Source organism: Heliangelus exortis, chromosome 7 (genome assembly GCF_036169615.1).
Source record: "Heliangelus exortis chromosome 7, bHelExo1.hap1, whole genome shotgun sequence".
Classification (NCBI taxonomy): domain Eukaryota; kingdom Metazoa; phylum Chordata; class Aves; order Apodiformes; family Trochilidae; genus Heliangelus; species Heliangelus exortis.
The window spans coordinates 2,093,716-2,121,707 of NC_092428.1; the positions used below are offsets into that span (position 1 = coordinate 2,093,716).

Consider the following 27,992-nt stretch of genomic DNA (forward strand, 5'->3'; position numbering starts at 1 on the left):
ATGAGAGGAATGCAAATGTGAAATAGATACTTAAGTATTTCAGAGAGAATATGCAGGCTGCTGGCTGCTGGTCCCTCAGTCTCAGGTCTAATTGCTCAGCAGGTCTTTATAGAGCAATGCCATGTTAGGGAGCCCCATGGCATCTAGGCTGATGGAATATTGTACTTGGCTCAGGTTGTTTTTTCTAGTTTGTCTTTCCTAACAAGTGTAGTTTTCAAACCAAGTGGTTGCAATGAGTTCCTCCTCAGCAAATAGGAATTCCAGAAACCACTTGCAGAGTAAAGGACCAAAGAAGTAAAGGTTTCAGCATTCTGTGCATCTCTACTTAAAAGGAAGAGACTTGTTAAAAAGCATCAGCTCCAGTACCTGAACTGCTTCTTTTAAAGCTAGATCTTTATATTGAATTACCTGGAATAACTTAAACACAGAGCAGAGCAGTAAAGAGAGGCTATTTCATGATGTCTTTTTATAGGCTGAGGTTTATTTATTGGTGGGTTGAGCAGCTGTGTTTTGCTTTTCCTTCATAAAAAATTTTTGAAAACAGTATGAAAATATTCTATAAGAAAAAAGCCAGCCCTGTCATTAGTGCTTCCTCTTGAAGATTTAAAAAGGTGATAAGTATTTAGAAATATCAGTTTAAGTCAGAGCTACTGCATGTCTTCCTTTTATTTCCTCTCTTTAAAATTTCCTGGAAGGATTTTTAGCTTAGCTCAAAGAAGATGTCCACTGCTAACAACTTTTGGCCCAAGTACTTTGGCAAAACTACACCACAGAGATCTGTCCTAGGGTTAGAAGGATGAAACCACTGAAACAGTTGTGTGACACTGAAGGGGAATCCCTGAGATAGGAAATGAAGTTTCTGACAGGAGTTCTTAGGTATCCACTGTTTGGTTTTTTTTTTCCTGGAAGCATTTTTCTCATTGTGGATTGTGGTCTTTTATATCTCAGCTTTATTTTATCATTTGGGGAACTGAGTTGGGCTTTTTGAGGCAGAGGGGTTTTTACCACTCATCCAGTAGATACTTAGTAAATGTCTATCAGAAACTCCACTTCTTTGTCTGAGGAGATTGGATTTGACACTTGCAGTCCCTGTCTGTTGTGTTTCTCACTAATGGTTCAGCTTGGTGATGCAGATTTTAGGACTGGAATATACCTCAGGATAGGGGCTGGGCTGTGGGGAAGCAGCAGGGGTGGCACCAGCTCCAGCAGATGTGTCCATAGTCTTGGGAGCTTCCATTCCCCAGTGGAGTGACATTAATCTGTGAGCCCCTGCTACCTGGAGTGAGGTTGAAGGGTGTTACTAAATCAACAGGCACTTCAGTTCCACACCACTCATCTTTCTCTCCATGTACATTGTGGTGTTTGACACTGTTATAAGCCTTAAATCATGATCCAACTCCATTTTCAAAAATGTCCATAAAAGTCTATGTAGAAAATCTTTCCATATTTAGGATAAGCTTTTGAAGCAAATTTGCATATGTTTATTTTTTTAAAAAAGCTGAATGACAAGAATATGTTCTGACTGAATGGGGTATAGCCTTTTAAAGAAAGAAAAAGAAAAAACCACTGCCAACTGCTGACCAGCTAATTCACTCAACAGAAAACAAAGATGCATTTCTGTAGGGCTAATGACATGCATCTCATCTCCTTGACAACCACTCTAATTACCTCAGCTTGGACGATCAATATTTGATCTTTTTCCCACCATACAAACATGTCACTTCTACTCCATAGTTTTCTCTTAGCTTTTTGATAATTTGCAGCCAAGTGAAAATGGTCTTTTCTATTTGTTCTCCCTGGCTTGAGGCCAAGGGTACCCTCAATAGTATAATGCAGTTCATTGATACGAATTTGTTGATCTCCTGGGTAGTTTTTCACAAATTTAGGGCAATTAAAAACCTTTAGAAAGCATTTCAGTGGAAGTCAATAATTTTGCTTTTAGAAATTGCTTCATAGTTTTGTGATCATTTTTACTTCATCTGTTCACAAAACAATCTCAGATGAAGGACAAAGCACCTTTTTATTGAGCAGTTTGTAGATGTGTAAAACCCACAGCTTTCAAACTGAGAATTAAGCAGCAATTTAGAAATACTTTAATTGGCATGGTTAATTTATAAGAACATAAAATTGTTAATTTCTAGTTTGGACTCTGAAAAGTGAGGCTTGATGAACTAGAACAGTAGTTATGGGAACTTTCTTATTACATTATGTCCTTTATGGTACAGAAAAAATTGTGTGTTGGGGTGAGGTTGATTTGTGCATTTTTTATCAAATGATTTTTGTTTGGAGAGCTTTGCCTTAATAGACTGTTCCAGAGATATTTTAGGATTTACAGGTATTACAGCAGTATTATTTCATCCAGAAATCATTTTACAGGGGCTCAGAAGTTTTAAAATTTTTTTTTAAAGGCCATATACAAAGGGTGCCTTCTCTAAATAACAGGAGAGTCTGGAAGGCTGGGCAGTTTCTTGGTGTCTTTTGCTGCTTATTTTCAGGTAGTATCACCTGAGTTCAAATTACAAGATCCCCCACTGTACAACCTCCTGCAAAGAGGGGGTTGCTAAACTTCTTTTGACACTTAGCCAAGGAATCTAGTTTCCTTGGAAAGCAAATGGGGGTTTGTGTCAAATTTTTGCTTCTACAATGTAAGGCATTTTAATACAAATCTTGGGAGTCTTGGTCAAGGTTGCTGAATTTTAGGAGCTACTGAATCTGTAATTTGGAACAGACTACAAGAGTAAATCAGTCAGGACCTCTACCAGACAAGCTGAGTGTTAATAAGATGACACAATTTCACTGAGTGTAGAATCATCTCCTTGAAGGCAAAAAAATAATTTCCCATGAAATACCTTCTTTACTTAGGCTAATTAGATACACATTTGAAAAATCTTCACATTTAGCAATGGCCTAATTATTTAGCCAAGGAAATACATTGCTTAACCAAAGAGACAGTCAGAAGAGGATTTACATCCTTGTATTTGTACAAAGTGAATCTTTTAAACTACAGCAAGACTTTGGGTCCAGCTTTATTACCACAGCTCTTTCTCTGGGAAAGTCCAAATCCTGCAGACGTGATCCCTGGAGCAGAGGAGGATGCTGAGAGAGGGGATATTAGAATGAAAAAGTGGGTAGAAAAATGCAAAGCCTAAATTATGAAATTTGGTGTATCCTTCTTTTTTGTTGTAGTTACATAAATGGTAAAAACTAGATGCAAAAAAGTCACTGTGGTATATGGTTGTCAAGTATATTTAGATAAGCAATAGCTAATTTTATCACATCTAATTACAAACCCAATCTCTTTAGACCATAAAATATCTTCAGGACCCATTTCAGTCTAAGCAGAGTATGCAAAATGGTGGAATAGATTTCATGCACCTTAAAATAGTCTGTTAATTAAAAGTAAATAGGGCTCTTAAGTGGAAAATGAAATTATCCCATTGCTTGAAATACCTTGATGCAGTTTTTATTACAGGTTGCATATGGTATCTGTTAAGAATTTGAGCATGAGTTGGTTGTTGAATTATTGTGTGGATTAGGTCTTGTATTTGAAGGTTCTCGACTTTAAAAGCATGTGTCTGTTTTAAATCCTACATAAATTCCTCACAGTTTTTTAGAACAGTCTGTAACTCTAACCAGGGCATTTTTAACACCACAGCTTCAAACAACAGCAGGAGCAAATCTAAAACATTGCTCTGAGTGGTTTCATAACATCATTAAAAGATTTCATTTTAATTGGATAAATTCCCCCTTTCTTTAACTTTTCAACCTTTCTCTCCTAAGTTCTACAAGGCAAAGGGTGAGAAGATTAACTGAATTAAATATTAAAACATTAAAATGGGCATTTTAGTGTTCATGAAGAAAAGATAGGGAGGGAAACTCATGAAAAACACGTAATTTAGATTTTATTTTAAGAACCTTTCCAAAACTATTACGGATATTCTTAGTAAGAAATAATACAGACTGTGTTGTCTCCCAGGGCAGCTAAAGTTTCCAAAAGGAAGTTCAATATGCAATACATCTTTCACATGTTATTTTAATAAAAAAAGCAAATATCATTTGTGTGTTTCCACTGCTAAATGGAGACTCATTGTTTGGTCGTGTTTCCCTACATCAGCAAATATGTTTAGAAAGAATAAAATCAACTTGATTGCAAGTTACACTGCTATAAAGCATTATAAAAGGGAGTTTAGGTTGAAAATAGCTTAACTGACACCTCCCTCATTGTGTCTGTGTGTCCAGGTGGGTCTTACTTACATTCATGGGTTCATTTGCATGTATTTACATAGTTGCAGCCTTTGATGTTATTCAGCTCTCTGGTTTCTCCTCCTCAGGAGCTGAGAAAATTTATTGGTAATCAAGTACCACGGCCTGAAGAGTAAATGGCAGATAAATGAGATCTCATTTGCTGCTGCCATTTTTCTGGAGGAACTTGTGATTTGTGGAAGGGGAGGGGATCTGCTCACTGCATCTGAGCACTGGTCTGGTTGTAACACCAATGGCTCTTCCACTGCTGTGGGCCATTAGTCTGGAATGTGCTGGAGGAATTATAACAAGTTTGTGCAGGCTGTAAATGCTCTGCAGCATGAATGCAATTTGTCTAAACCAGTGTGTTGGCCTTGGTACTGGTAGAAAATGGGTCGTTCCCTTTGATGCCTTGTGTATCATAGGCAGCCTGTGTTTATCTTGTGTGTTTATCTTGTTTTGGAGACTCAGTGAGCACTGACTTGGTTCAGAACATCACTTTGGTTCCAACCCACTTGAATGGTGAAAGCTAGGTTTGTTAGAAGTGTCAAAGAACAGCAATGTTGTAACTAGATTTCTTGAGAAAAGGGCAATGCTGTGTACATGCACCTTGTGTAAGTTTTTGTGGGCTGAAACCAGAATAAACAGTTCACTGCTTCTTTGTTAGCTCACAAGGGGAAAAGGAAACCACCAGCTAGTTTTCATTTATATAAAACTTTCCTGCAGAATTCCTACAGTGGTGTCCAGAGGCCTCTTATAACTCGAGCTGAAGCCATAACTGCTTGGATATATCCTGAGAAGGGTTTATTCCTTCTGATCAGCAGTCAGCATCGGGAGGGAGCACTGTCCTGAAGCCAAATCCATGCCATTTGTGCTTCCCCACAAGAACTACGTGCTGGTGGTGAACTGTGTTTCTGGAGATGATGCACACTGAGGACTTCACTGGGAAAGCTCTGGCAGCCTTTGGGAAGGGGGAGATGGAGGCAGTTGACTGATGCAGGTGTAGCAGACTTTCCTCCATGGAAGGGCCCAGAGAGGATTTTTTTTGCTGAGGTTGCACCATTGGTGATTGGGTTCCTTTGGGTCTGTTCATGGTTGTAACACAGATATTTGGGATGACAGCAATGGACATCACTTCCCTGTTCCCTGGCCTGAAATTCCTGACTGGCCTGGACAAACATGCTCCAGGAACTTGGACCTAACACCCAGAAGTAGGGATTTAAAGTGATAGGAATTTGGGCCATCTTTAGGTAAATGTTCCTATGGGTTATTCAGGCTGCAGGTGGCAAAAATTACGGGACAGCTCCCACGTGGGTGAATGTTTCACTCATTTGTTTAGATTTGTTGTTGCTTTGCTTACCCACACTGACAATGCTTAGAGGAGCAGACTCCCCTCCTTTGACCAGCTGGTCCCATCCCTTTTCTTTTGATGCTTTCTCTCCAGCATGTCAGCCACACCACACAGATTGGTGTTGGACACTGAGCCCACAGCCATTTTCTTCTCCCCCAAGTGGTCCGTCCATCCATCCATCCATCCATCCATCCATCCATCCATCCATCCATCCATCAGGACCTTGTGTCTCCAATGCAGAGACAAAGATGTCAAGCAGAACAGTGTCAGGTGCTCTGCACAAGTCCAGGTAGATGCCATCATTTCCTCTTCCCTTATCCACCACTGCTGTAACCCCGTCAGAGAAGGCCACCACGTTTGTCAGGGTGGATGTGCCCTCGTTGAAGTTAAATTGGCTGTCCTTATTTTCCTTATTTTCTGTGGGCCTTAGCACAGTTTCCAGAAGCATCTGCTCCATCTGGGCACAGAGGTGAGACTGCTCTTTTCCAAATGGGGGATGTGTTTTCCCCTTACCCACTTGGTGACAACTTCACCAGACTGCCACAATTTTTCAAACATGATTGATAGTGGCTGACAGCTTCAATCAAGAACTTCTATTTCTACCTTGAGAATAAAAGTGACTTGGTTCACTCTGGGGCTTAATGTATGGTTCAGTTCTATATTGATCAGTGTTTTAAAATGCTTTTAAGGATTTTAGACCAGGTGTTGTTTGAGGAGTCAGTTTCTCTGGTCCTTTGTCAGCTGCTAAGAGTGCTGGGGTATTTACTGAGTGATTGACAGGACATACTTCTGGTTGTGTCACTTACTTTTTATTTGATGCAGAAAAATGAAAGAGGAGATACAGGAAAATACATTTATCGTTTTTTTCAGTTGTATAATTATTTCTAAATCTCCTTTTTTTCTTTTTTTTTTTTTTTCCTTTCCCCTGACACAACCAACCTATTAATGAGGAAATTGAAGTAAATTTTCTGAAAATTGTGTTCTGGAATTACTTTTTATTTGGCTTTTATTATTTAGTGGACACTGCCTAATTTTCCAAAACATAAAAATTCATAGTTGACTTACATTACCTTGTTAAAGCTTTGAGGTTTTTCAACCTAAAAGGGGTTTTTAAAGTTTGCACTGGATTTTATTTGCTAGGGATGTAACCTGCCATCTCTGGTAACTTCTCAGACAGACTCAAAGCACTTTCTGGATGACATAATTGATACATCCTATAAAGAATCCAAAGGACTGAAGCTGCTCAATTACTCAGCCCAGCACCATGTGATAGTTTAGGCCAGGAAGTGTGGAGTAACTATGTGCAGCTGGATCTACAGGATGAAATTAAATAGACAGGAAATACTTAACCAAGCTGGAATTTAACCACATCCAAAGTAGAATTTGATGTGGAGGGTAGCACCTTTAATTGTAAGAAATTTTCTTTAAAGGAATGTTCATATATGGCCACAATATTAATTTTCTTGTGTTGACACTGAAACTCTGTTGTTGACTGAACCACATTTTATTTCTCTTGTGAGAATATCAGGGTCCTCATTTCCTTTGTTAGACATCCCTCTTCTGTGCAGGATTTCATTTTTAAATGGAAATGGGTTTATGATTTTTCCAGGATCAAATTATTGATCAGTAAGGATTGGCTTTATTTTTGCTGTTTATGAAAAGAATTAGAACTGTTTCCCCTCTGCTGTTTTACTGCACTTGCTGAGCACGGACAGGACTGACTTTGGTCAGTAGGATGTGAATATACATGAAGTAAAATCACAATCAAAACCCCTCTGTCTCTTTCTCCTCTCTGTCCCTGGATCCTTCTCTATAACCTGGCACAAAAACTTTTTTTTTTTTGGACTCTTAGCAGCAGATGCAAGCCCCATCGGGGTGTTACTCAAGGAAATATTTCCTGTTGTAGAGTATGCAGTAGGGAAAGCACATAGAAAGGAGAACATTGTAGTGCTGTTGCTCTGAGGATCCCAGAATCTCCAGTGCTAAAAGTTTTATAGTGGCTTTGGAAAAGGAGAAGTGTATGGGAATTATTTCATCTGCTCATGGGACAGAATGGGATAAAAGCAAATAGCTGATTGTTTCAAAATTGAATTCTTAAAGATAATCTGGTTTCAGATGGGTATGAAAGCCTGGAAAAGGATCCAAGTACCAAATACTTGATGTAATCAAGAAGGAGGTGAAAGGAAATCGATCTGTTTAGTTATGGACTGTAAATCACTTCTCTTTGAAGGTCAGTTGGAACAAGATGATGTCTGCTCACTTTAAGTTGTATGACCAAAAAAAAGCAAAGTAAATGTTAGAAATGCAGGAACTGTTAGAAGAATTCAAGAGAAGTCCTAAAAAGGTTTGAATTGAGAGAGCAGTTTGAAAGTGTTGGTCTCAGCTGGGCAGAATAAATCAGGACTCAGAGAGGAGGAGGGAGAAAGGTCCTTCCAACCATCACCTTCACTATGTGTTTGGTAATGAGATTACCCAGAAATTGGCTACAGCCAGAAGTAGTGTAAAGATGTCTTAAACCAACCTGTAGAACCACGTTCAGTAGCACTGATGAGGATCTTCCAGAAGATGTGTGCTGAAGGAAGTTTTAGAGATGTAAGAGCATCAAAAATAGAAAAACCTAAGGAAATCAAATGAAAAACAACATTTCAGAGAGAAGGAACATGGTTGGCTCTACTCTAAGATGACTAATGAAACCAGGAATGTAGGTTTTCAGAGTTGGGAAGAACTTTTTAGAGACTTTGATAACATTTTGGAAGTGCAGACTTGGATCGAAATTTTCCTACAGCATAAAGGAGTGGAAAGGGAGCTTAGGGTAGAGGTTAGGGGCCAGATTATGGGAAAAGAGTGCAACAGCCAAAATAAAGACAGGAGAGAGGAACTAGGACCAAATCAAGGGTCAGTATCAGTGGATGAAAGAGGAGGATGATATAATAACCTGTTTTTTATCATTTTTATCATTATTTATTTTATCCTCCTCATGGATGACAGCATAAATCATAGAATCTTCAAGTTGAAAATTTGGTATCTTCATCATAAATCCTTTTCCACTGTCTTGCCTCCTGTACCCATCCTTTTCCCTGTTCAAACACTTGGCAAATCCTGAGGTTGCTGAGCTGTGCCATGGGTTCAGTGAGGCACATGAGGCACAGCTCAGAAATAGGAGCAGCTGGTTTCCTCTGCACTTCAGAAAATGCACAACCAAGATCTTTGAATCCTCTGTATGCTTTGGATACAATTCCTATCCTGAAAAACCATGCTGTGATTTCAATTAGTGCAGATGTGCACCAAGCCACCTTATTGGCTCAGAAAAGAATTCTTTTGTTTCAACACTTGAACTGCTAGATCTGGTTAATGTTACCAAAGAAAAAAAAAATATAAAATAATAACATCACACCTATGGTATTAGTCTTATACTCCAGTATCTGAAAAAGCTTTGGCAGGGGGAAAAAAAAATGTTATCATCTCATAGGGAAAAGCTGAATTCATACACAGGAACTGGAGGATTACTTCGACGTTTTACTGGTCCCCTGTAACACCAGCAAGTCCCATAAATGCCTAATGGAAAAACAGCAGAAAATGAGATCTGCAGCAAGCCTTTAGAGATCAAATTTATGTTGCTGAACACTTTTTTTCAGGTCAGGTTTAAAGGTCAGAAGAAAGTGGATAGATTAAATTTGCTGATTTTGCCAGCTCTAAAGGCCCCTTTTAGAGGTTTTCTGTTTCTGTGGAAAGCCCCACGATGCTTTTGAATAGTTTTGTGCAAGAAGTGAAATGTATAGGATCTTTACTGTATTTTTCTCATGTGAGAAAGAGACTCATACAACAGTACTTAGTTATCCCCAGTGTGCCCTTGAGCAGCATCTGATTTAGATCCAAGGTATATTATCATCTTGAAGTAATTAATTCTTCCTATTAATAAAGCTTTTAGTGTGTATTCATCTCAGATGCAGACTCAGGCTCATCTAGCACAGGGCCAGCTGTGACACCACAGTGACAAAAATTTTCATTTCCACACTTGTTTTAAAATTTAGCTCCCTGTTTCTCACACACTATTTTCCCCTTCTGTATCTCCCAGTGAGCATCACTAACTTTTTACACTCTGTGCTCACTTAAGTGGGAACAGAATCAAACTATGATGTTCTCAGTTGAAAGGCAAGAGTGTGGAATACAAAAATTTTCCACAAAGGGCATTCTAGATCATCAGTCTCTGCAAACATTACTGACTGGCTGAATGACTGGGAGCAGGAGGATGAATGTTGGGCAGTATCTTCAGCATTCTAAGTAATTTGGGGCTGGAGGCCAAAAATGTGAGTTTCAGAAACAAAACACCCTCTTTTCTACAGGGTAGTAGTAACTACAGAAAGACAAGTTGAGTTAAAAGCTTAGTTTCTCTACGTGAAGCAGTGCAGAACAAACAGCATTTTTTTGTACTTGCATTTTGGTTTGTGGTTTGGGGTATATATGGAGTTGTTTCATCAGTCTTTAAATGTTTGAGTAATTCAGTGCAAGACAAGAGGAAATGGCCCTGGGTTGTGCCAGGGGAGGTTTAGATTAGATATAAGGAAATATTTCTTCAGCAAAAGGGTTGTCAGGCACTGGAACAGGCTGCCCAGGGAAGGGTTGGAGTCACCATCCCTGGAGGGATTTAAAAGATGTGTAAGATGTGGTTCCTAGGGACATGGTTTAGTGTTGGGCTCAGCAGTGTCAGTTTTATGGTTGGACTCTACTCTCTAAAAGGTCTTTTCCCACCAAAATGATTCTGTGATCATTCAATATTAGCTTAATGTCAAGCCCTGATACTCCCCAATTTGAAAAGATCTGACCCAGCCTCCTGAGTAAATGTTGATAGGAAAATCTGCAATATTATTGTCTCAGTGTATGTAGGTACTTGCAAATTATCCTGCTTGAACTCATAGCAAATATTCACTCAAAAAGGCTTTGAAAAATTACTTTGACTTACTACATTTTTTTATATATTTTTTTTTTTTACTTCCCAGCGGGCACTTTTCTGTGTGATGATTTTTAGGGTGTGAGTTTTTCAGAAGAGTTCAAAATGTTACTAATATCAAATTCACCCAAGACCACAGACAAGTGTGTTGGCTTTCAAATGTGTTGCCTATATACTTTTTAGACATTAGATGTCTTTGGAGTGCAGTAATTAAGTGACATCTTAAAGTACAGATTTACAAGGATCTCCGTTGTTTGAAGTAGATTATTAATCACTCATTTAAGAAAAGCTTTGCTTTCCCTGTAAAACTGTAAAGACTAAAGAATGTTATTCTTAGAGCTCAGTTTTTTAGCCAAGCTTTGGCTGGGATCTGAAGAGTTTGCTGCCACGAGTTCTTTGTGTCTTGCCTGTAGACCTGTGGGAGGTTTCGATGTTTGAACACTGCTGCTAGATCTGAGGATCTTCAAACTCAGCCAAAGTGGACATAATAATTCCAGTTTCAGTGCTAACTGAAAAACTGTCTGAACTGTGAGCCCAAATATCCAAGGACTTTTAGTGAGATGTGGCTGATTTTCTGACCAGGTATAGACTAGCTGAAAGAAAACTTAAAGCTTGACTTCCAGTTTAGGAAAAACTTAAAACCAAATGTGCACAAACTTGGGGTAAATTTGAAAATTCTCCTTTCAGAATGGAGCTGATGGGACAAATTTTAATAAAATTGGATACATCTGCAGTGGTATCATATATCAACCAAGAGGCAGACAAAAGAAGTCGGAATTTATTGGAGGAATCCATCTGACTTTTCTTGTGGGCAGAATTACATCTGGCACTTGTGAGGATGTGCCATTTCCCAGATCCTCACAGTGTGTTGGCAAACTCTTTTAACAGGCTTGGATGTTCATTTGGGAGAGCATGATCTCTGAACAGATACATAACTCACTGGGGCAAAACCAAGGTACAAATCTCCTCAGAACAGACTCTTTTGCCATGAGAAGAATATCCAAAGGCAAAGACAAATTTTTAACAAGGAGAAAAGCAGACAAAGTATAATTGTACCAAAATGCCAGACATTCAGAAGATGTTTTATAAAAGTTTAATTTTTCAAACAGCTCCGTTTCATCTGTGTCCCCTTCTCAGAACACAGAGTGATTATGGTGGTAACTGAATTGTGGAAAATCACTGGTCATCTGTGCTATTAAATATCTAGTTTTAAAAATGTAGCATACAATCTTGAAATTGTTGAATGTTTTCCAAGGACTTATTATTCACAGGGAATATTCTGAAGTTCCTTTGCTCTGAGATTAGAGTGGACAGGGATGTGGCAGGGGACGTGAGGTTTAATCAGTCATCATAAATGTGTTCTCCTATGAATTTCTGTATCAATTTTAAGCTGGGAAGGTGGGGATGAAACAGACTCTTAACTGGTTCACACTGGAAGAAATCAGTTCAAGGCAATAGAAAATCTTAACTCTCTGGGTATTAAGCATCTGAAGTACTCTTTGGGTCAAGCTAGAGCCTAATACCCAACCTAAATCATCATATTCAGATCAAGTGATTTCTGTTGGAGCATTTTTGTCTTGTTTTGGGCCCAGAGGGAAACATCCCCTCAGACTGTGTGTGTTAAGAAAGTCAACTTCTAAACACCAGTTCAGCAAACATTACAAAACCAGACCCAGTTTCACAGTGGGCACAGTGGTGCTCATTTGTAAAAGCTCTTGTAAAGCCTATGCCAGCAAGAAATTTCTTCCTCTCCTCACATTTCAGTTTTGTGACAGATTTAAAATATATATTTTTAAATTATTATTTATTTATTTTGAAGTCTTAATGTTTCATGGCATCCATGGAGAACAGGTGTATGGCTAAGTATGAAGGATCAAGTTTACCTTCACAGAAGCCACCATCCTACAACAATTTTCCAAGCAGTGTCCTTCACAAGTTTTATGAAAATCTCTCAGTGTCTGCCTCCAGCAGGAGGAAGAGGAGGAGCTGAACGTGCCCCTGTGCTATCTTCACCTGAGTAACAGGTCAGGAAGAATATCTCCCCAGCCTGCCTGCTGCCTGCCTGGGTATAGAAACAATAAACAAGCAAATCCATTTGCTAGTGGATCTTGTTTAAATTATTGATGAGGACAAGTAATATTTTATAAGCCAGTTATTTCCAGTTATAAATTTTCTGCATTCAGATGCACGGAGTGAGATTTCCTTGCTAGAGAAAGACTGAGTATAAAAGGAGTGAAAAGCAGTTTGTGCTTCAAATTAATCCATCTAGAGTGAACAAAGCTATCCATTGTCTTGCTTTCGTGTCACTGTTGTTAGATATTAATTTGATAAGGACAGAGTATGTAAAAATGGGGACTGGAAAAAATGTTGAACCTTTTTTTTTCCCTGGCTGCTTTTGTCATACATTATAATGTTTATTGTTGAGATTAAGTACTCCCTATTCAAGCAGTAACAAGTTTCATAGTGGAACAAAAGTAACCAGCACTCACAAAATTCATTTTCACAAAAAGTATGAACAGAAAGATATGAAAACTATTGATTATGTTGTCTGTGGTGACAGAAAAACAAAGTGATAACTGTTCACATCTATAAAAGTTGAAGAATGGCACTGTCAGCTTGTGCAAAGATTAACATAAGAATCTGACATCTTTGGTGGAAATTTATAATTACATTTGACGCTTTGGTAGAGCTTGGAATGAGGGTGGAATCTTGTAATTTTTTTTTTTTGTTGTTCAGGTCCTTACCAACTACTTAACCCTTTGTTTAACACCGTTTATTGCTATGGAGAAAGGTGATTACTGGAGAGAGGAGTATGTTGCCTCCTGATTTATAGCAATATTCAAACATCTGTTTCAGAAGGGAGCTCCCTGAGCTTAATTATGTTCTGCAGGAGATGTTCTAAGTAGCAGCATATAGATACTGCTCTCCAGGGAAGGTTTGTGAAAATAAGTGACTTGTGTCTCCACTGCCCTTCCTGATGAAAATTACAGCTCCCAGTGCCAGAAAGTTGAAGCAATGTGTAATGCTTATCCCTGCCTAGTAACTGTCCACATTTCAAATACATTTCTTAATAATTTTTAGAATTAGCATAGGTCCTAACCCTCCCTTACTTGTGTGTTCAGCAACAAAGTCATGCAACAGTCTTTATATAATGAAAATTAAAAGCCTGAGCAATTACATTAATGTTCTTTTATTATTTTAATGTCTGGAAGTGTGAGCAGTAAATGTTTTATTGTAAACCCTGATGTGTGGCAATTAATCCAAACGATTACAACCTAATTGCATGTTCATAGTAAATATTGTATTTGCTGTGAAAGAACTTTTTTTGAATTGTGCTTCTGGGGCTAGAGTTGTAAGAAGAGTGATGCTTAAAAGGAAATGTTCACACTGTTACTTTTAAACTTGGTAAGCCAGAAATTGAAAGAAATACATCCTTTATTATTTGGCCAATTACTTTTTTGTTCTTCTGAGCATTTTATTTTACTATGCACTTAATTCCATGTAGTAGTGATACTTATACATGAAATTAAATATATCATAAGGATACGTGGGCTGGTAAAATCAGCTAGCAAGTACCTTGGGGAGCCAGGAAAGGGTATTTGTTTTATTAATCATTTACACCTTAATTTGCAAATAGCAAAAGTCCTATTATTCCATAAAACTTGTCATTACTTTAATGCAAATAATAAGTCATCCTGTGAACAATGTTCATTTCAGGTGCACTTTGGTTAGCCCTGTTGAATTCAGATTTCCACTGGAGCTTTAGAGCTTACCAAGATTTCCACACTGATATAATTTATGGTGTTTGGACCCTTGTCTTTTTTTGTTGTGGACTTTTTTCTCAGAAAAGGATAAATCTGTGCATGCTTCTGTGGCTCTCTAAAGAGCTCTGTTTTGCCCATGATGGGTCTGCTTTACCTAAGCACTCAGTTAAAGGATGAGTTAACATTTGGATGGTGCAATAAGCTTCAGAAATCTTTTCTGTTACCTCTTGATCATTCCTTTTTTCCCCTCTTCACAGGTACCATGCTGCCCTATCACTATAGTCTTTCTGATGATATGATCTTTATTAGTGAAATAATATGCTCCTTCTTTGGGGCTCTTGAAATGCATCCTAGCAATGATGGTAATGACTTTGATTAATATTTAATCCCCGTGCTGCTGTGTTCTTATAATTTACAAGATCTCAAAGGTAGCCAGGGGGTGGGAAGAAAGGTTTCTGCCTAAGTGTTGCAGTATGAGAGTGCTTAGGGGAAAACATACCTGTGTTCTCTTATACCCTAGCTTTGTTTTCTAACTTGAATTTAAGTGAAACCTTTCCCAGTGTGCCCACCTTGCTGAGAGGGAAATCTCTATGGTATGGAAGGCATCCTGGACTTGACTTAATTTTCATGGCTTTGGCCTCATTCCTGTATTTGTTTATATTACCCAGCAGTCACATTCCTCTGCATCACCTGGGAATCCTCAGGCTCTGAGGGCACAGGTATAGCAGGATATACAGTAGAGAGCAAGAGGTTGGGGAGGAGTTTTTTCCCCTTTTTTTTTTTTTTTTTTTTTTTTTTTTTTTGTGAGCAGAGCAACGAATATTTATAAATCCCACAGGCAAGCCTGAGTTAGTTTCCCCCTTCACTCCTAGAGTCACAATATTTGTGTGCTTGGTCACAAAACCAGAGAGGCTCTTACACAGCCAAAGAATTTTTGTGATTTTTTCAAGCCATGGGATATTAGAGACAAAATTCCTAAGCAAGCAGTGCTGATGGGCAAACTTGGAATGGTGCAGCAGCAGACTTTGTAGAACCACATCAAATAATCTGCATTTTCACAAGGCCTTTTGGCACCCAGTCAGTCAGTGGTGATCATCTATTGTGCACCAGTGCTCAGTCATTGTTTCAGTCTTTGGGTTGTAAAATAAACCCTGGTGCTGGTATAAGCATATTTAATTTAAATGATACTTGTGTTTGTTCTCTTCTTGTAGAAGGCTGTTTGAATAAGCAAGGAATAGGCTTGTTTTAAATATTTGCTTTTAAATAGAGCTTTTAAACTGAGGATTAACTGCCTGGAGAATTGGAAATTCTCTATTGATTTGTAGTTAGATAGATTCTCTCAATTTACTAATGTACAGCAAATGCTATGTACCAAACTTGAATGAATTCAACATATGGCTGATGTTTTCATAATTAATGAGATGCCAAATTACATTAATGTAACCAAACACAAAAAAGCAGGGTTGCACACTCATCGAGGGCCTAACCATAGCTTTTTCATAACTTTTTCATTACTGCCTGAAATGCTTGTTTGCCAGGACAGGGCAAAACAATTTTGTGCTCAAAATTGTAGAAATTAAGATCAAAAGTCAGTTATCTCCTTGTTCCAAACAGCATTAATAATATACTTACCAGGTCTTACTGCTTATTTTCATTCAACAATAACTGGTATGTCTGAGTCTACTTCATGGTTTGACACAATATCCTTATATTAAAAGATGGAGTTGGCAAACCTCATTTTGATGAAGAGTTATTTTAGAAGGATGAAACAATTTCTCCCTTTAATATTCAATTTAACAAATATTTTAAGACTCGTTGCTTTCTCCATAAGGATTAAATTGATTTTAAATGAAGAAAAAGCGAGCAATGTTTTTGGGGAGGACACTAGGAGAAAAGACAAAAACTGAGTTGTTCTTTATCTTTGTTTGATTTGCAGCTTGTGTTTCAGTGGTGGTGATACCCTGTACTTTAAAACACCTTTCAACATAGAATTTCAGTCATTTCAGTAATGTTAAGTAATTAGACCTCCCACTGGCTCTGCCAATGAAGGTGTATTTATCATTAGAACTATTTTGCAAGTGGGTGAACAGAGGCAAAAAAAGGTTGAGTTATTTAATCAAAGTAATAAAACCTCTGGGCTCCTGCCTCTCGTGATGTTTAATGCTCTCTCCAGAATTTCGTTATAAATTCAGTATAAGTAAAAATAGACATCTCCCCCCCTGAGCTGAATAAGCTCATGTAAAACTATGTCATGAACTTTAGAGAGAATACAAAGAATTTTTGCTTCCTGATAAAAGGGGCAGACTTGAGGGACCTGCCTCAAAAAGTCATTTTCAGAACGTAACTCATCTTGCCCAAATCAGCCTGAATACCTCTGCAGTCTCCTGGGAAACAGGAAACTTTCTTCTCTGGGGTGATGTTTCCCTACCCCAAGCCCAGGTATGTTGTGCTCTCACCCATGGGTGGTCACCTCCACCTCCCTGCTCAACTTCTCATCCCTGCCCTCTGCACATCCATCTCAGAAGTCAAGTCACACAATTAACAGGGCTTGGAAGAACTTCCTGAAGAGTGCTTAATTTAATCAGTAGTAATCAGAACTGAAAAAAAAAAAAAAAAAACCAAACTAAAAATAATTTGCTAATATATGCAGAAAATAATTATTTGCTTTACCATATAATGTCAAATATTGGAGGTTTTCTGCTACTGTTGTAATCTGATAGATACTAATATGGCAGCAATCAGAGTTCACTCCAGCAACAAAGAAGCTGTTCAAGTCTGAAATCAATCCTCTCCTGACACCTTGGCACCCTCATAGAGGAAAATGTCACGCTCAATATAAGCACGTTTTCTGACAGTTAGGGTTTTTCCTATGTTACTGAAAACTGTCTGGAACTTGGCTTTTATCAAAACCAGAAACACTGGCCACTCAGAATGATAAAACAATAGTTTACAGCTTAGTCATTTTCCAGTTATAAAGCAATACTTTCATAAAAATAAACAATGCATGCAGGAACAAGCCAAAACAATTACTCAGAGAAATTGCTGCATTCTTGCTGCCCTTGCTTTTTGATTTAAAACAACTGTCTCCAGTAGGAACTGGATGAAAAGCAGCGGGTTTGGTTTCATTAAGTAACCACTTGCTGATCCCCACCAGATAAAATATGGTTTCAAAATGCAATTGATACTGTGTAGGTACTTCCTAAGTTCCTAAAGGACCTCTTGCCTGATGAACAGGTACATAGATTAAAACGAGGATCCTGGATCCCTCTAACTTACAGCCTGAACATTTCCCAAGTGGAGAGAGAGTTGGAGAGAGCTTTTGCCCTGCTAGAGGGAGGAAAAAATGACCTAAAGCACAAGCACCTTCATTAATAGAGGTCGTGTGCTTTTTTTAATTGGTGGGGTTTCGTTAATTGTTTCTGGAGGTTTTTTCCCCCACGTTGTGAGTGTTTTACTGTCTCTGTCCTTTGATGGTATTCTGTCTTATTTCAGGAAGGAGAATAGCATAAGAAATAAATTCAAAGAGGAAGAGGTTGCAAGTATAAAAGTTCCAAACTGGGGGAGAGGTGAGAGGTCTGTGAAAACCTGCTCATTGAACAGTGTTGCTGTGCTTGGGTAGTTCTGTGTTAAAGACACTTAAATTTTTTTTAATTTTTTTCAATTGTTCCCTGCTCTTTTAAGTTTATCTAAGTACTAAGATGAAGAGCTTTTGCTCTTAACTTTCCAAGAAAATTCCTTCTGGTGCCCTTTCTGAAACAAGATGATTTCATTCCTTGTCCCTCAGTGGGTGGGACCTGGACTGCACCCAGTCTGTGCTCCGAGCAGTTCAGAGGCCAGAATTCACAAGTGTTCCAAGCTCTTGTGGTTGTAAGGACACCTGGAAACCTGGTGGAAGTTCTTCTGCCTGATGCACTTACCTAGTGGCTCATTCCCCATCCCAGGAATTGCCATGTGTTCCAGCTCCACTCCTTCCAAGCCCTGGTGCTCCTGCTGGTCCTGCAGCAGAGTTAGGGCTGAGGGAAGGCTCCTCTGCCCCAGTGTGTGCTTTCAGCTTCTCTTTGTGGACAGAATTTAGGACACTCAGCCAGGGTCAAAAGCTCTGACTTGGTTATGCCTGTGGTTTAACAGAGTGAGTTCTTTTTTTGGCATCGTAGCAGTCTCACTCTTTTACTGGAACTGCCAGCATGCTTGAAGTTGGATGATTTCTGTAGGGCTTCACTGAATCCCAGGATTTATCAGGACTGTCACTACATAACTGTCAAAGTTTCCATGTGCCTGAAAAATTCCATCCTTTAGATGGATGAGTGTGATGTCATCATAATTGCTTTTTTATGTAAATGCTTGCTATAAAATAATTTTGGATTAAATGATGTGTTCCTTTCACGTTGGCAGAATATAATTTATCTTAAATGGCAGCAGCCTGTTGTATACGTGTTCCTCAGAGTTAAATATTTTGATTCACACTTGTGATTATTGATTTTACATTGTTACCAAACCACGTTTCAGGAGCAGCTCAGCATACCCACTGCTCAAAATACTGCCTCTCAGATGACAAAATTATTTTTCTGGAACCCCTGCTGCAAATGGGAGTGGCAAGGAAAGAGCAAGAGCTAGAAAGAAGAGACAGCAAATGCATTTCAGTGGGTAGTAGGTTTGAAAACAATCCTATTTTGTACTGTCTCTCTGTGTTCTTATGCAAACATTGCTTCTGTGCTGTTAAACAATAATAAATCCAAAACTGCAAAGCTGTTTGTTATCATCTCAGACTGGATTTGTCTAAATATACACTGGGTCACAGTTTTCAGTTTTGGCTTTAAGAAAATACTGGCTTAGAGAAAAAAATGAACTTGATCCTCGTTGTGCAAACACTACATGTATATAATCCAGATGAACTCAGTGCATTGTTTCCCATGAACAAATGATGGCAAGGCTTTTCTGTTTGGACAGAACACCTTACACAGAGTTCCTTTCACCAAAGCCAGAGTCATTCTGGCTCCTTGAGGTCCTTGGGCTGTCTCTGGTTCTGTTCACTGACAATTCTGAGCCCCCTGGTTTGCTGTCCTCACATCTGGTGCTGTGTGAGCTTGGAGTAGCTTAGAAAAAAACTTGGGGGTCTGCGTGTGATAAAAAGGAGAGAGGTGACTTGCAAAGACAAATTACTTGTGTGAGAACCCACCAAATGCTTCTGGTAATGCTGGTGTCTTCAAAAAGAGGTGTAAAAGACTGTCCTGTCCTCACAGCACCTTGGCAGACTTCAAAGATGCATCAAAGAATTCCTGTATATTGCAAAAATGAACTTACTGTGATGTTACCTTTTTACTTTGTCATGTGCATCTTAATATTGTATTTTAAGGGCTCTTAAGTTACAAACAAGCTACTACATGTCCCATAGCCATCTATCTGCAATTCACAAATTTTTCTTCCTCCTACCTTCCTTTTTGTTTCTCTTTATTTCACAAAGAAAATGTTTTTCTCCACCAAAGGACTGTGTTTAAATAGAAGTATCATATGTCCTTGTACCTACAACAGGCTTCCACAGAGACATGTACCCAGTCATTTCATGTTTAAGTGCAACCTAACTTTCCCAAGCTATTTAAATTTCTGCATATTAACTTCATGGCTCACATTGTGATTACAGATAATTTCCTCATAGTTTTTTTTAAGGTGCTTGTGGGTTTTGCAGGTAAAAAGGTTCTCAAAACTCTCAGAAATAGAATGAGGTGTGTAGGTGGCTACAGAATCTCCTCTGAGAGGCCTCTTCACCTTATTGTTAGTGGGTGTAGAACTTCTTACTGGTGAAATACAGAATCTTTTATGGCAGTGCCACTGAGATCTGCTCATTCTCACACTCAAGGCTGATGCTGACAATGAATTGTTATAGGAGGTAGGAGTAGCTGGTAAAGCCATTCCTTTGGATATATCTGTCTGGAAAAAAAAAAAACAGTGGGAGCTGCAGGTTCTGGTTCTGAGGAAGCCACAGAGTGACTTTGTTGTGAATCCTAGTGAGATGTGAGGAATAAAACCTGTTTGGCTTAGTGGCATTCCTCCTTGTTGGGACCAGAGCACACTGCAATAAAGTGGTCTGTGGCTTATCCAGTTGTAATTCAAATTTAGGAAGCTGGGTTCCTGAAGCTGAACTGACCAGAGCTGTAACTGGAATTCCACTAAACATAGAGGCAGACTCAATTTAAATACTTAAAGGGTGAGCTCAGATCTCTTCAGGTCAGATTTTTATACATTTTCCTCCTTCTTTGTAAATTCCATTGCATGAATTGCACTACTACAACTTTTTTTTATTGTTACAACTTTTTTTTTTTTTTTTTTGTAAAACAACGTTATACTTGGCAACTTTTTAATAAGAGTTCTGATGCTGCACACAACTCAGTTTCTAGATGTTTTCTGACACACACAACTCTTGATTTCTAGATGTTTTAATGTCAAATAGCTATTTAAATAAAAATAGAAAAAAAACTCTTGGAAAAATGCAGTTAAATGGCAGAAGTAATCTTTAGGAAACCCAGAAGACAGAGCTGTAGCCTTTGAGAGTTCCTGGCCTTTGCAGGATGTGAAAAGCAAGCTCTCCTCTCTGCATCTCAGTACTTTTATGTTGCCTTTCCAAGGAAAAGGGAGTTGGATGCAGGCCTGAGTTAGATCCCACAGGGATACTGTTCTGTACCTTAAATTACAATCAGATGTACTTCAGTTCAGATGAAGTCTTCAGCCTAAAATTGGTGAGAAGCCTAATTATTTGACCAGGTTGCTATTTACACAGACCACTGTGTCCCAGTCTGTGATTTCTCCACAGCTGGCAGCACGTTAGCCCTGAAAGGTTTTTATTTTGTGTTTGGAAGTTTGTGAAAAACCCAACTCCGTTCATTAAAGGACAAACTGGAAGATGGTAGAGATTGCTATGGAGACAAGATGTTACACAAAATGTTCATTTTAATTCTTCAGAATGTAAAAATAGCAAAGAACTGGGATGTTTACAGGCTTCCAGTCGTTCCAGGTACTGAGTGACTCCACCAGAAGCACAGCATTCTTGTGCACTTTGGACCTTTATTGTCATGAAGTGAGTTGTGCCCAGGCTTTGAAATCAATCATGGATTCATTAACTGGAGAGCATGGAGTAGGGAGAAATAAATAGACTTTCTGAGTAGTCTTTAATCTGTAGACTCTTCATTATATTAATTTTTTGCAGTAAGTAGAGTGCCTAAGATGATCTGTTAGCTGGATAAAAACGCAGGTACTCTGCAATCCAAAGACATAATAATTTAGGTAAGAACTAGAAAATGAGACTATTTCACTATTACACCTTTTAGAGTGTCATGGTGGCAATGTCACAGACAGGACTGAGATGATGTTTTAGCTATCAGACCCCTCTCAAAGTATTTTTTGATTGTGCCTTAGACATCATCCCTTGCCTTAAACTGAACACTTAGGCTCTTGCTTGAAAATGACTGTGATTCACTGAGTTTTGAGAACAGTTAGGAAAATTACTCTTAGGGTTATAAAAATTAAACACACAAAATTTGTCTAATTACTGTAAAACTAAGCCTTTGTCTAATTAGTACATTAATTAAACAGTAGGGGATCTTTACATAACTCCTGGCACACGTGTGGCTTAGGTAACTGCAATGCTAAATTCAGAATGGCACCATTGAACTGTTCTTCATGCAGGGCTGGAATTCACATCACAGTGCAGGAGTCACATAGTCATTTCTGCTCAAATTCTGTTTATTTTGCTTCACAACTGATATGTGCTTGAATCTTCAGAAGAAAGAATTCTGCTTTGGGGGGAAATAAAACACTACATGTGTGGAAGCATGGAAACCCCTAGGTTTTTCCCTGCAAAACAGTAGCAACTGCTACAATGACAGCATTCTCAGCTTATTTCTTATAAACAAAGTAATAATTTTTTAGGCAAGAGATTTCTGTGTGTAGAGCCATCAGATTGGACTTGGGAATCAAGCAGCACAGTGTGATTGACTCTATTACTAAAAAGTGGTGTTTAGAATTATATCACCTTTAAAAATAAATTAGTCTTGGCTGCCACAGGAGAGTGTACAAAATGGAATGCAGAGGTAAGGAGTTAGGTTTGATTTTGCAGGGCTGTTATTTGAGGCATAGATTGAGTCTTTCTTTGTCACCTCCATACTACCTTAATGGAAAGGCAGTATTTTCCAGGATTTTTTATCTGTGCATGTGTATGACAAAGGGGGGTTGGGAGAGGCCTTGTATGAGCAGCACAGTTTGTTTGGTTCCTAAGATGAAATTAGTAACCTGCATTGATCTGTTTGTGTGCCTGCAGGGATTCTTCCTGACGGTGTCACCAGAAGCAGTATTAAAAGTGGCTGCTCAGGCTTCTGCAAACAACAAGATCTTCAGCTTGAATCTCTCTGCACCATTTATTAGCCAGTTCTACAAAGAGCCCATGATGAAAGTCATGCCTTATGTTGACGTCCTCTTTGGAAACGAGACGGTGAGTCTTGAGAAAGTAACTCAAGTGTTTGTATCTCCTGCATCTGTTTGTGTCTAGGGACCTGTTCCTGGTTTTCTCTTAGTTAGAGAGCTCTGACCATGTGAATTGGCACTAGAAAACTAAATCCATGGTCACAGCACTGTGAAATTTCAGGTTTAAAACTTGCTGGTTCTAGTGTGGAGATACATGAACAAGTTACTCTAGGTTAAAAGAGGAAATATCCCCCCCACTGGCTGCTTTGTAGGAACTGCCCATGTGCATGATGTGCTTGCCCAGAGTTAACTCTGCTGGAAGAAAACATTTGAAGGGCTACTGCAGAGCTGCTATAACTTGTTTCCATACCCATCCTCTTGCTGGTAATAAGATTTTCTGTGAAGATGATGACTCTTTGGGGAGAAGTGGGAGAAGAAAACTAGGAGCAGTTAATTGGTTTAGAAGGTTCTCATTGATTTTCTGGTAGATGGACTTGCTCTCCATCTAAGGAAGGATTATCTTTGCAAGGCAATAGTTGGCAAACAGGTTGCATTAAATTCTGCCTGGAAGTCCATGGTAATAAGCAGACCAACTGCATTCAGATTTCACTTGTTGTAGTGCATCACTTTTTGATTTTTTTCCTCTTCAGATAGTGCTTTTAAATATTTATTAGCTTGCTCAGCAGAAAAAGGTTAAAAAAAGCCTGGGAAATTGTGAGACACCTAAATGAAGTGTGGGCTTGTCTGTCAAGATGACTGCATTAGTACAGGAAAATTATGGAAAAGCAACTTACTCCTGTCAGGGGTTATTCCTGCTTGAGACACGGGTAGGTGCACCAACACAAGTCAGTTTTTACACCATTGGCCAGATTGCTACAGACATGGGGCCTTTAAAAGAAAAAAGAATTTCTGCAGCGAGGAAAACTGCAATATTTCTAGACACAGTAAGATAAGGAAAAGCTTTTTATCTGTAGTGAAAAATACAGAAGTATTTTCCAGACATTTTTCTGCTATTGCCAACTATTACCTTCATTGTGTCTTTAACAATACAGTCCTCACAAAGATGAGTTCACTACCAATTATTTTGATTTAGTAGCAGTATAATCTCAACAACAAAAAAAATCTTGTCAGATTTCCCAAATGAAGTAATATCAAGTCTAGTCAATGTTTGGGTGGAAGAGTTTCATAGAAACCTCTGGAATTAAATCTTGCTGGGTTTTATACAAGTATTTTATACAAGTATTGCCACTTTGGCCTGTTTGGAGAATTTGGATCACAGTGATTCATCAGGTGCTGTTTTTCAGAAGATAAAACATAAGTTGCAACTTTTTGTATATTTGCACACTTTACAAGCAATAGTCCATTATACTGACACATTCTAGTTTTAAAAATTATGTTCAGACTCTGGTAATTTCCCTGCAGTGTCAGTTTACTTTGATATTATTCACCTGCTGCCATAAAATATTGTATAGGGCTGTTGTGTGTATGAAAGTTGAAACACTGCATTTTTCTGTAGACAATTTCTGAAGCATTTTGGTGTCTATAGGTAAGAGACACTCTTTCAACTTCAGTGAACATCCTTAAACTTGGCAGTATGCTGCATATACATCAGAGTACCAGCCTCTGATGCTTTGTTCCTTAGAGTAATCAAACCCTGTTTGAAACCCTGGTTATTGCAGCTTTTTTGTTGCTGAACTGCTGTTTGCAGTGGTTTATTCTCTTGTCTTTCTGTGACTTGGAACCACCCTCTTGGCATGGTGCATTTTTTAGTAGCTGCTGCATCCTGTGGTTGTCAGTATTTCTGCATTCTGCATATGGTTTGTGCTAAAGAGTAGTTGCAAAACTAAAGAGAAGCACATTCTGACATGTTCTGCCTTCTAGTAACTTCCTCCTTTGTTGTTCTGATTGGTTTTTCTCTTATATTAATCTACAAACACATTCATACATCTTTTGTGTTTATGTGTGCCTTGATGGGCAATGAACCATTCCAGCTAGGCATTTGCTTGCCCATTTACTGTGACTTCCTTTTGCTTTTTGCAACGTTTTCCACCAGTTTTGCTATTCAGTTAAATGCTGAAAGTGCATAAGTTAACATATAAGCAAGGCATACTTAGTGGTGTGGTTGTTACTCTATTAGTACAAACAATACTCTCAGACACAATTTTTATTCTTCCCTGTATTTATCTTCACTCCTCATTACAGACCAATACAACTTTATTGTTAAGCACTGAGCTGTTTATTTTTTGAATAACACAAAACCACCCAAGAGCAGCAAAATTCCAAGTTGTTGCCATTCCTAAACTAAAAAGAAAAAAACAATTGGCGAAGTGATTTTAAATTACAACTTCTCCTTAAAAATTTACATTTGAATGGAGATTGGTTATTTCAAGTTTCAGCCAGATGGTAATTAAAATGGGCAAGTTATAAACCTCATAGAATAAATATTCCAGTTCAGAATGTAAATGCCAGCACACTCTTGGCTGAATGCAACAACTCAGAACATGGATCAGTTTTAGCATTACCTCAGTGACCACTGGAGTTTTGATCATTTATTTAAATCCTTTTCATAACTGGCCAAACATCTCATCTTGAATGATGATTGATACTGCCTAACTCTACTTCATATAATAAATTTAGTGGAGAACATATAACATGTTCATTGCTGCTAACCAATTAGGGCCCTTCTGCAGTCATTATCTAGCAACACATGACCAGAGAACTTGATTATTGCCATTGCTTTTAATTTTTATTAAATTAAGGGGTTTTTTTTAATAGTGTCATCTTGCAAATGGTTCTTAGCAATAATACTTTCCAAGCTACCATAATCACTGGATAATTAACCTGCCAGGATTAAGCACACTCTACTTTGCCTCAGGATGCTTAACTCTCAAATAAGGTCAATTATCTCCTGATGATAACTGCTTTGTCACAAGTTCCTGCTTAATTCCTCTGTAAAAGCTCACCTCAGAACACATATTTTACAACTCCAAGAAACTTTCAGTAACAGGATGCTCAAAGAAGTGAAAGCTTCCGAGTTAGATCTCTGCTCAGAGTTGTAGGATGTTTCCTACACAGTGATTAGAATAAGGTAAGGAAAGGAATCTAAATCTGCATTAATTGCTTCCCCAGACCTCTTTCCACTTTCCCAGCCAGGGCTGAAACTTTGTCTTTGATCTATTTTACCCATCAAAGTCAGTCATGGGCACATGAATCTCAGCTCCCTGAAGGAGGGGAGTTCCAATGGCATCTCCTCAGAGGAGGAACTCTTTCTGGGGGAACAAGCTCTTTATTTTTGGTTGTGCAGCTGTATCTGCAGAATTCAGGGGGCACTAAAAGGCCTTCACATGATTCATCCCTGCATGTAGCAGTCATTGATGACTCAGGAATATTTATTAAGATATTGATGTGGTAAAGATCTTGGAAGGTCTCTTCCTACATGTAGGCAGGACAACACTGAGAAATTTTAGATTTTAGTACCTTTAGAATTACAGGAATGCAGAGCTCCTCAGCTATTGCTTTACACTAAAAACCAGAACAAAACAATATGAGCTTGCAGCATACAGTGTACAGCCAGCAGTAAAAGCTGAGGAGGTTTTGTAGAAGAGAAATTATGGATTTTTCTAAGGCACAAATGTACTACAAAAACCTAGGATAACCATTATTCTTGGAAATTAGATCCTGTTTTCCTCTAGTTGTTATTTGCTGAAGTTCTGCAAAGACAGATGCTTCTGCAGGCTCATGGGGAAATTGATGCTGGTGTGACAGCAAATGTGCTGAAAAGAAAAAAGGTTTCAGGCAAGACTTCAAAGTTTTAAAAAGCAGTGACAATAGCTCTAGTGGTGGTTCTGGAGTTTTGAATCTTGAGCTTTAAAAAATGGGTGTCTTTTGTATGCAGTAAGATATCAAACAGCTCTTGTCATCATTTCATCTTACAATTATACCAAAGTGGTACAATCTGCCTCCTTAATTTAAAATATTTTCAAGTGAGGTCTCAAATACTGACACAAAGATCCCTACAAATGTGCATGGTTTGGACACAGCCTCTAAGAACCTCCATAAGCCTTTTTAAGGCAAGACTTTTTCATGACATGGAAAATTCTTTTGAATGGCCAGGAAAAACAGTAAATCCAAAGCTGATAACAGTGGTTAACATGCTCCTGATTTGGGACGTGCAGTCAGCCTGGAGTTCTGTGCTTATTTTATCCAGGGAATGGAAACACTGCTAAGCTTTCTGGCATAAAACTATGCTCAGCACACTGGGGTTTACACCTAAATGAGAGTTTCCAAACAAATTGATCTGTTCCCTTTCTGCAACCTGTAAGCCACCTTTTAAACCACCTTTCACTCCACATATTTTGATAAACCACATTAAGATACAACACTGGGGACAACCTGCAGGCCTGCCTGCAAATTTCTTCTGCTGGATTATCACCTGGGACCAGATTGATACCTGCAGGCTTTGGAATCTGCCCACAGCTCACCAGAATCTTGAATGAGACATCATCTCTTCTCTAAGATAAATGTGCCTCGTGGTGTTTCTTTTTAAAGTAGTGAGTATGGCTAATGGCATAACTGCATTGATCTGAATTTAAACTGCATTGATCTGAATTTAGCCCTCTGGAAGTGCTGCTGTTTATAGACCTGGCACGTAGTTGTCCACACTGCCTGGGTGTCCTTTCACACTGGTGAGTTGTCAGAGTCCAAGGAAAAGATAAAGAGATCAGAGACAGGAGAAAATCAGGTGGCAGATATGATTTGGTGTGTGCAGGAAGGGAAATGCAGTTTGACTTGGAAAAAAATAAGGAAAGGGAGACAAAGATTTCCACCTGCTGCATAAAATAGGGCTGAGGAGTAAGGGTGCTTTGTCATGCCATGAATACCATCAAATGGTTGTATTTGTAAGCATTTTTAATTACTTTTGAATGCTGGAATTTATTAGTAGAAGGCAAATACTAGATTATGTTTGCAGCTGAGCAACTTGAAGAGGCTCCATTTCCTGGGCTGCTAACTTGCAGGTATTTTATGTAAAGAGCCCTTAAGAGGCCTTGATTCTCTCTTTTTAGCTTACTGCAACTGGTCCATATTGAGGAGTTACTGATTTTCAGTCTGTGGTGGTTTCCAAGCAGTCTTCCTTGTGAGTTCAACCTTTGTCTTCAGTTTCTACTCTTTTATTCATTTTTAATTAAGTTCTCAGAACCGTGAATCACTTCAATGAAATGAAGCTGCATGTCAGTGT

General features: G+C 38.6%; 1 protein-coding gene across 4 annotated transcripts in view; it reads left to right on the forward strand.

Annotated features, from left to right (window-relative positions):
* Positions 1-27,992, forward strand: part of ADK (adenosine kinase) — a 233,514-nt gene that overhangs the window by 140,614 nt on the left and 64,908 nt on the right. For all 4 annotated transcript variants that reach the window (XM_071748240.1, XM_071748243.1, XM_071748239.1 and 1 more), the window contains one exon: positions 22,614-22,784. In XM_071748240.1, coding sequence (XP_071604341.1) covers positions 22,614-22,784 — 171 coding nt within the window. The remainder of the gene's footprint in view (positions 1-22,613; positions 22,785-27,992) is intronic.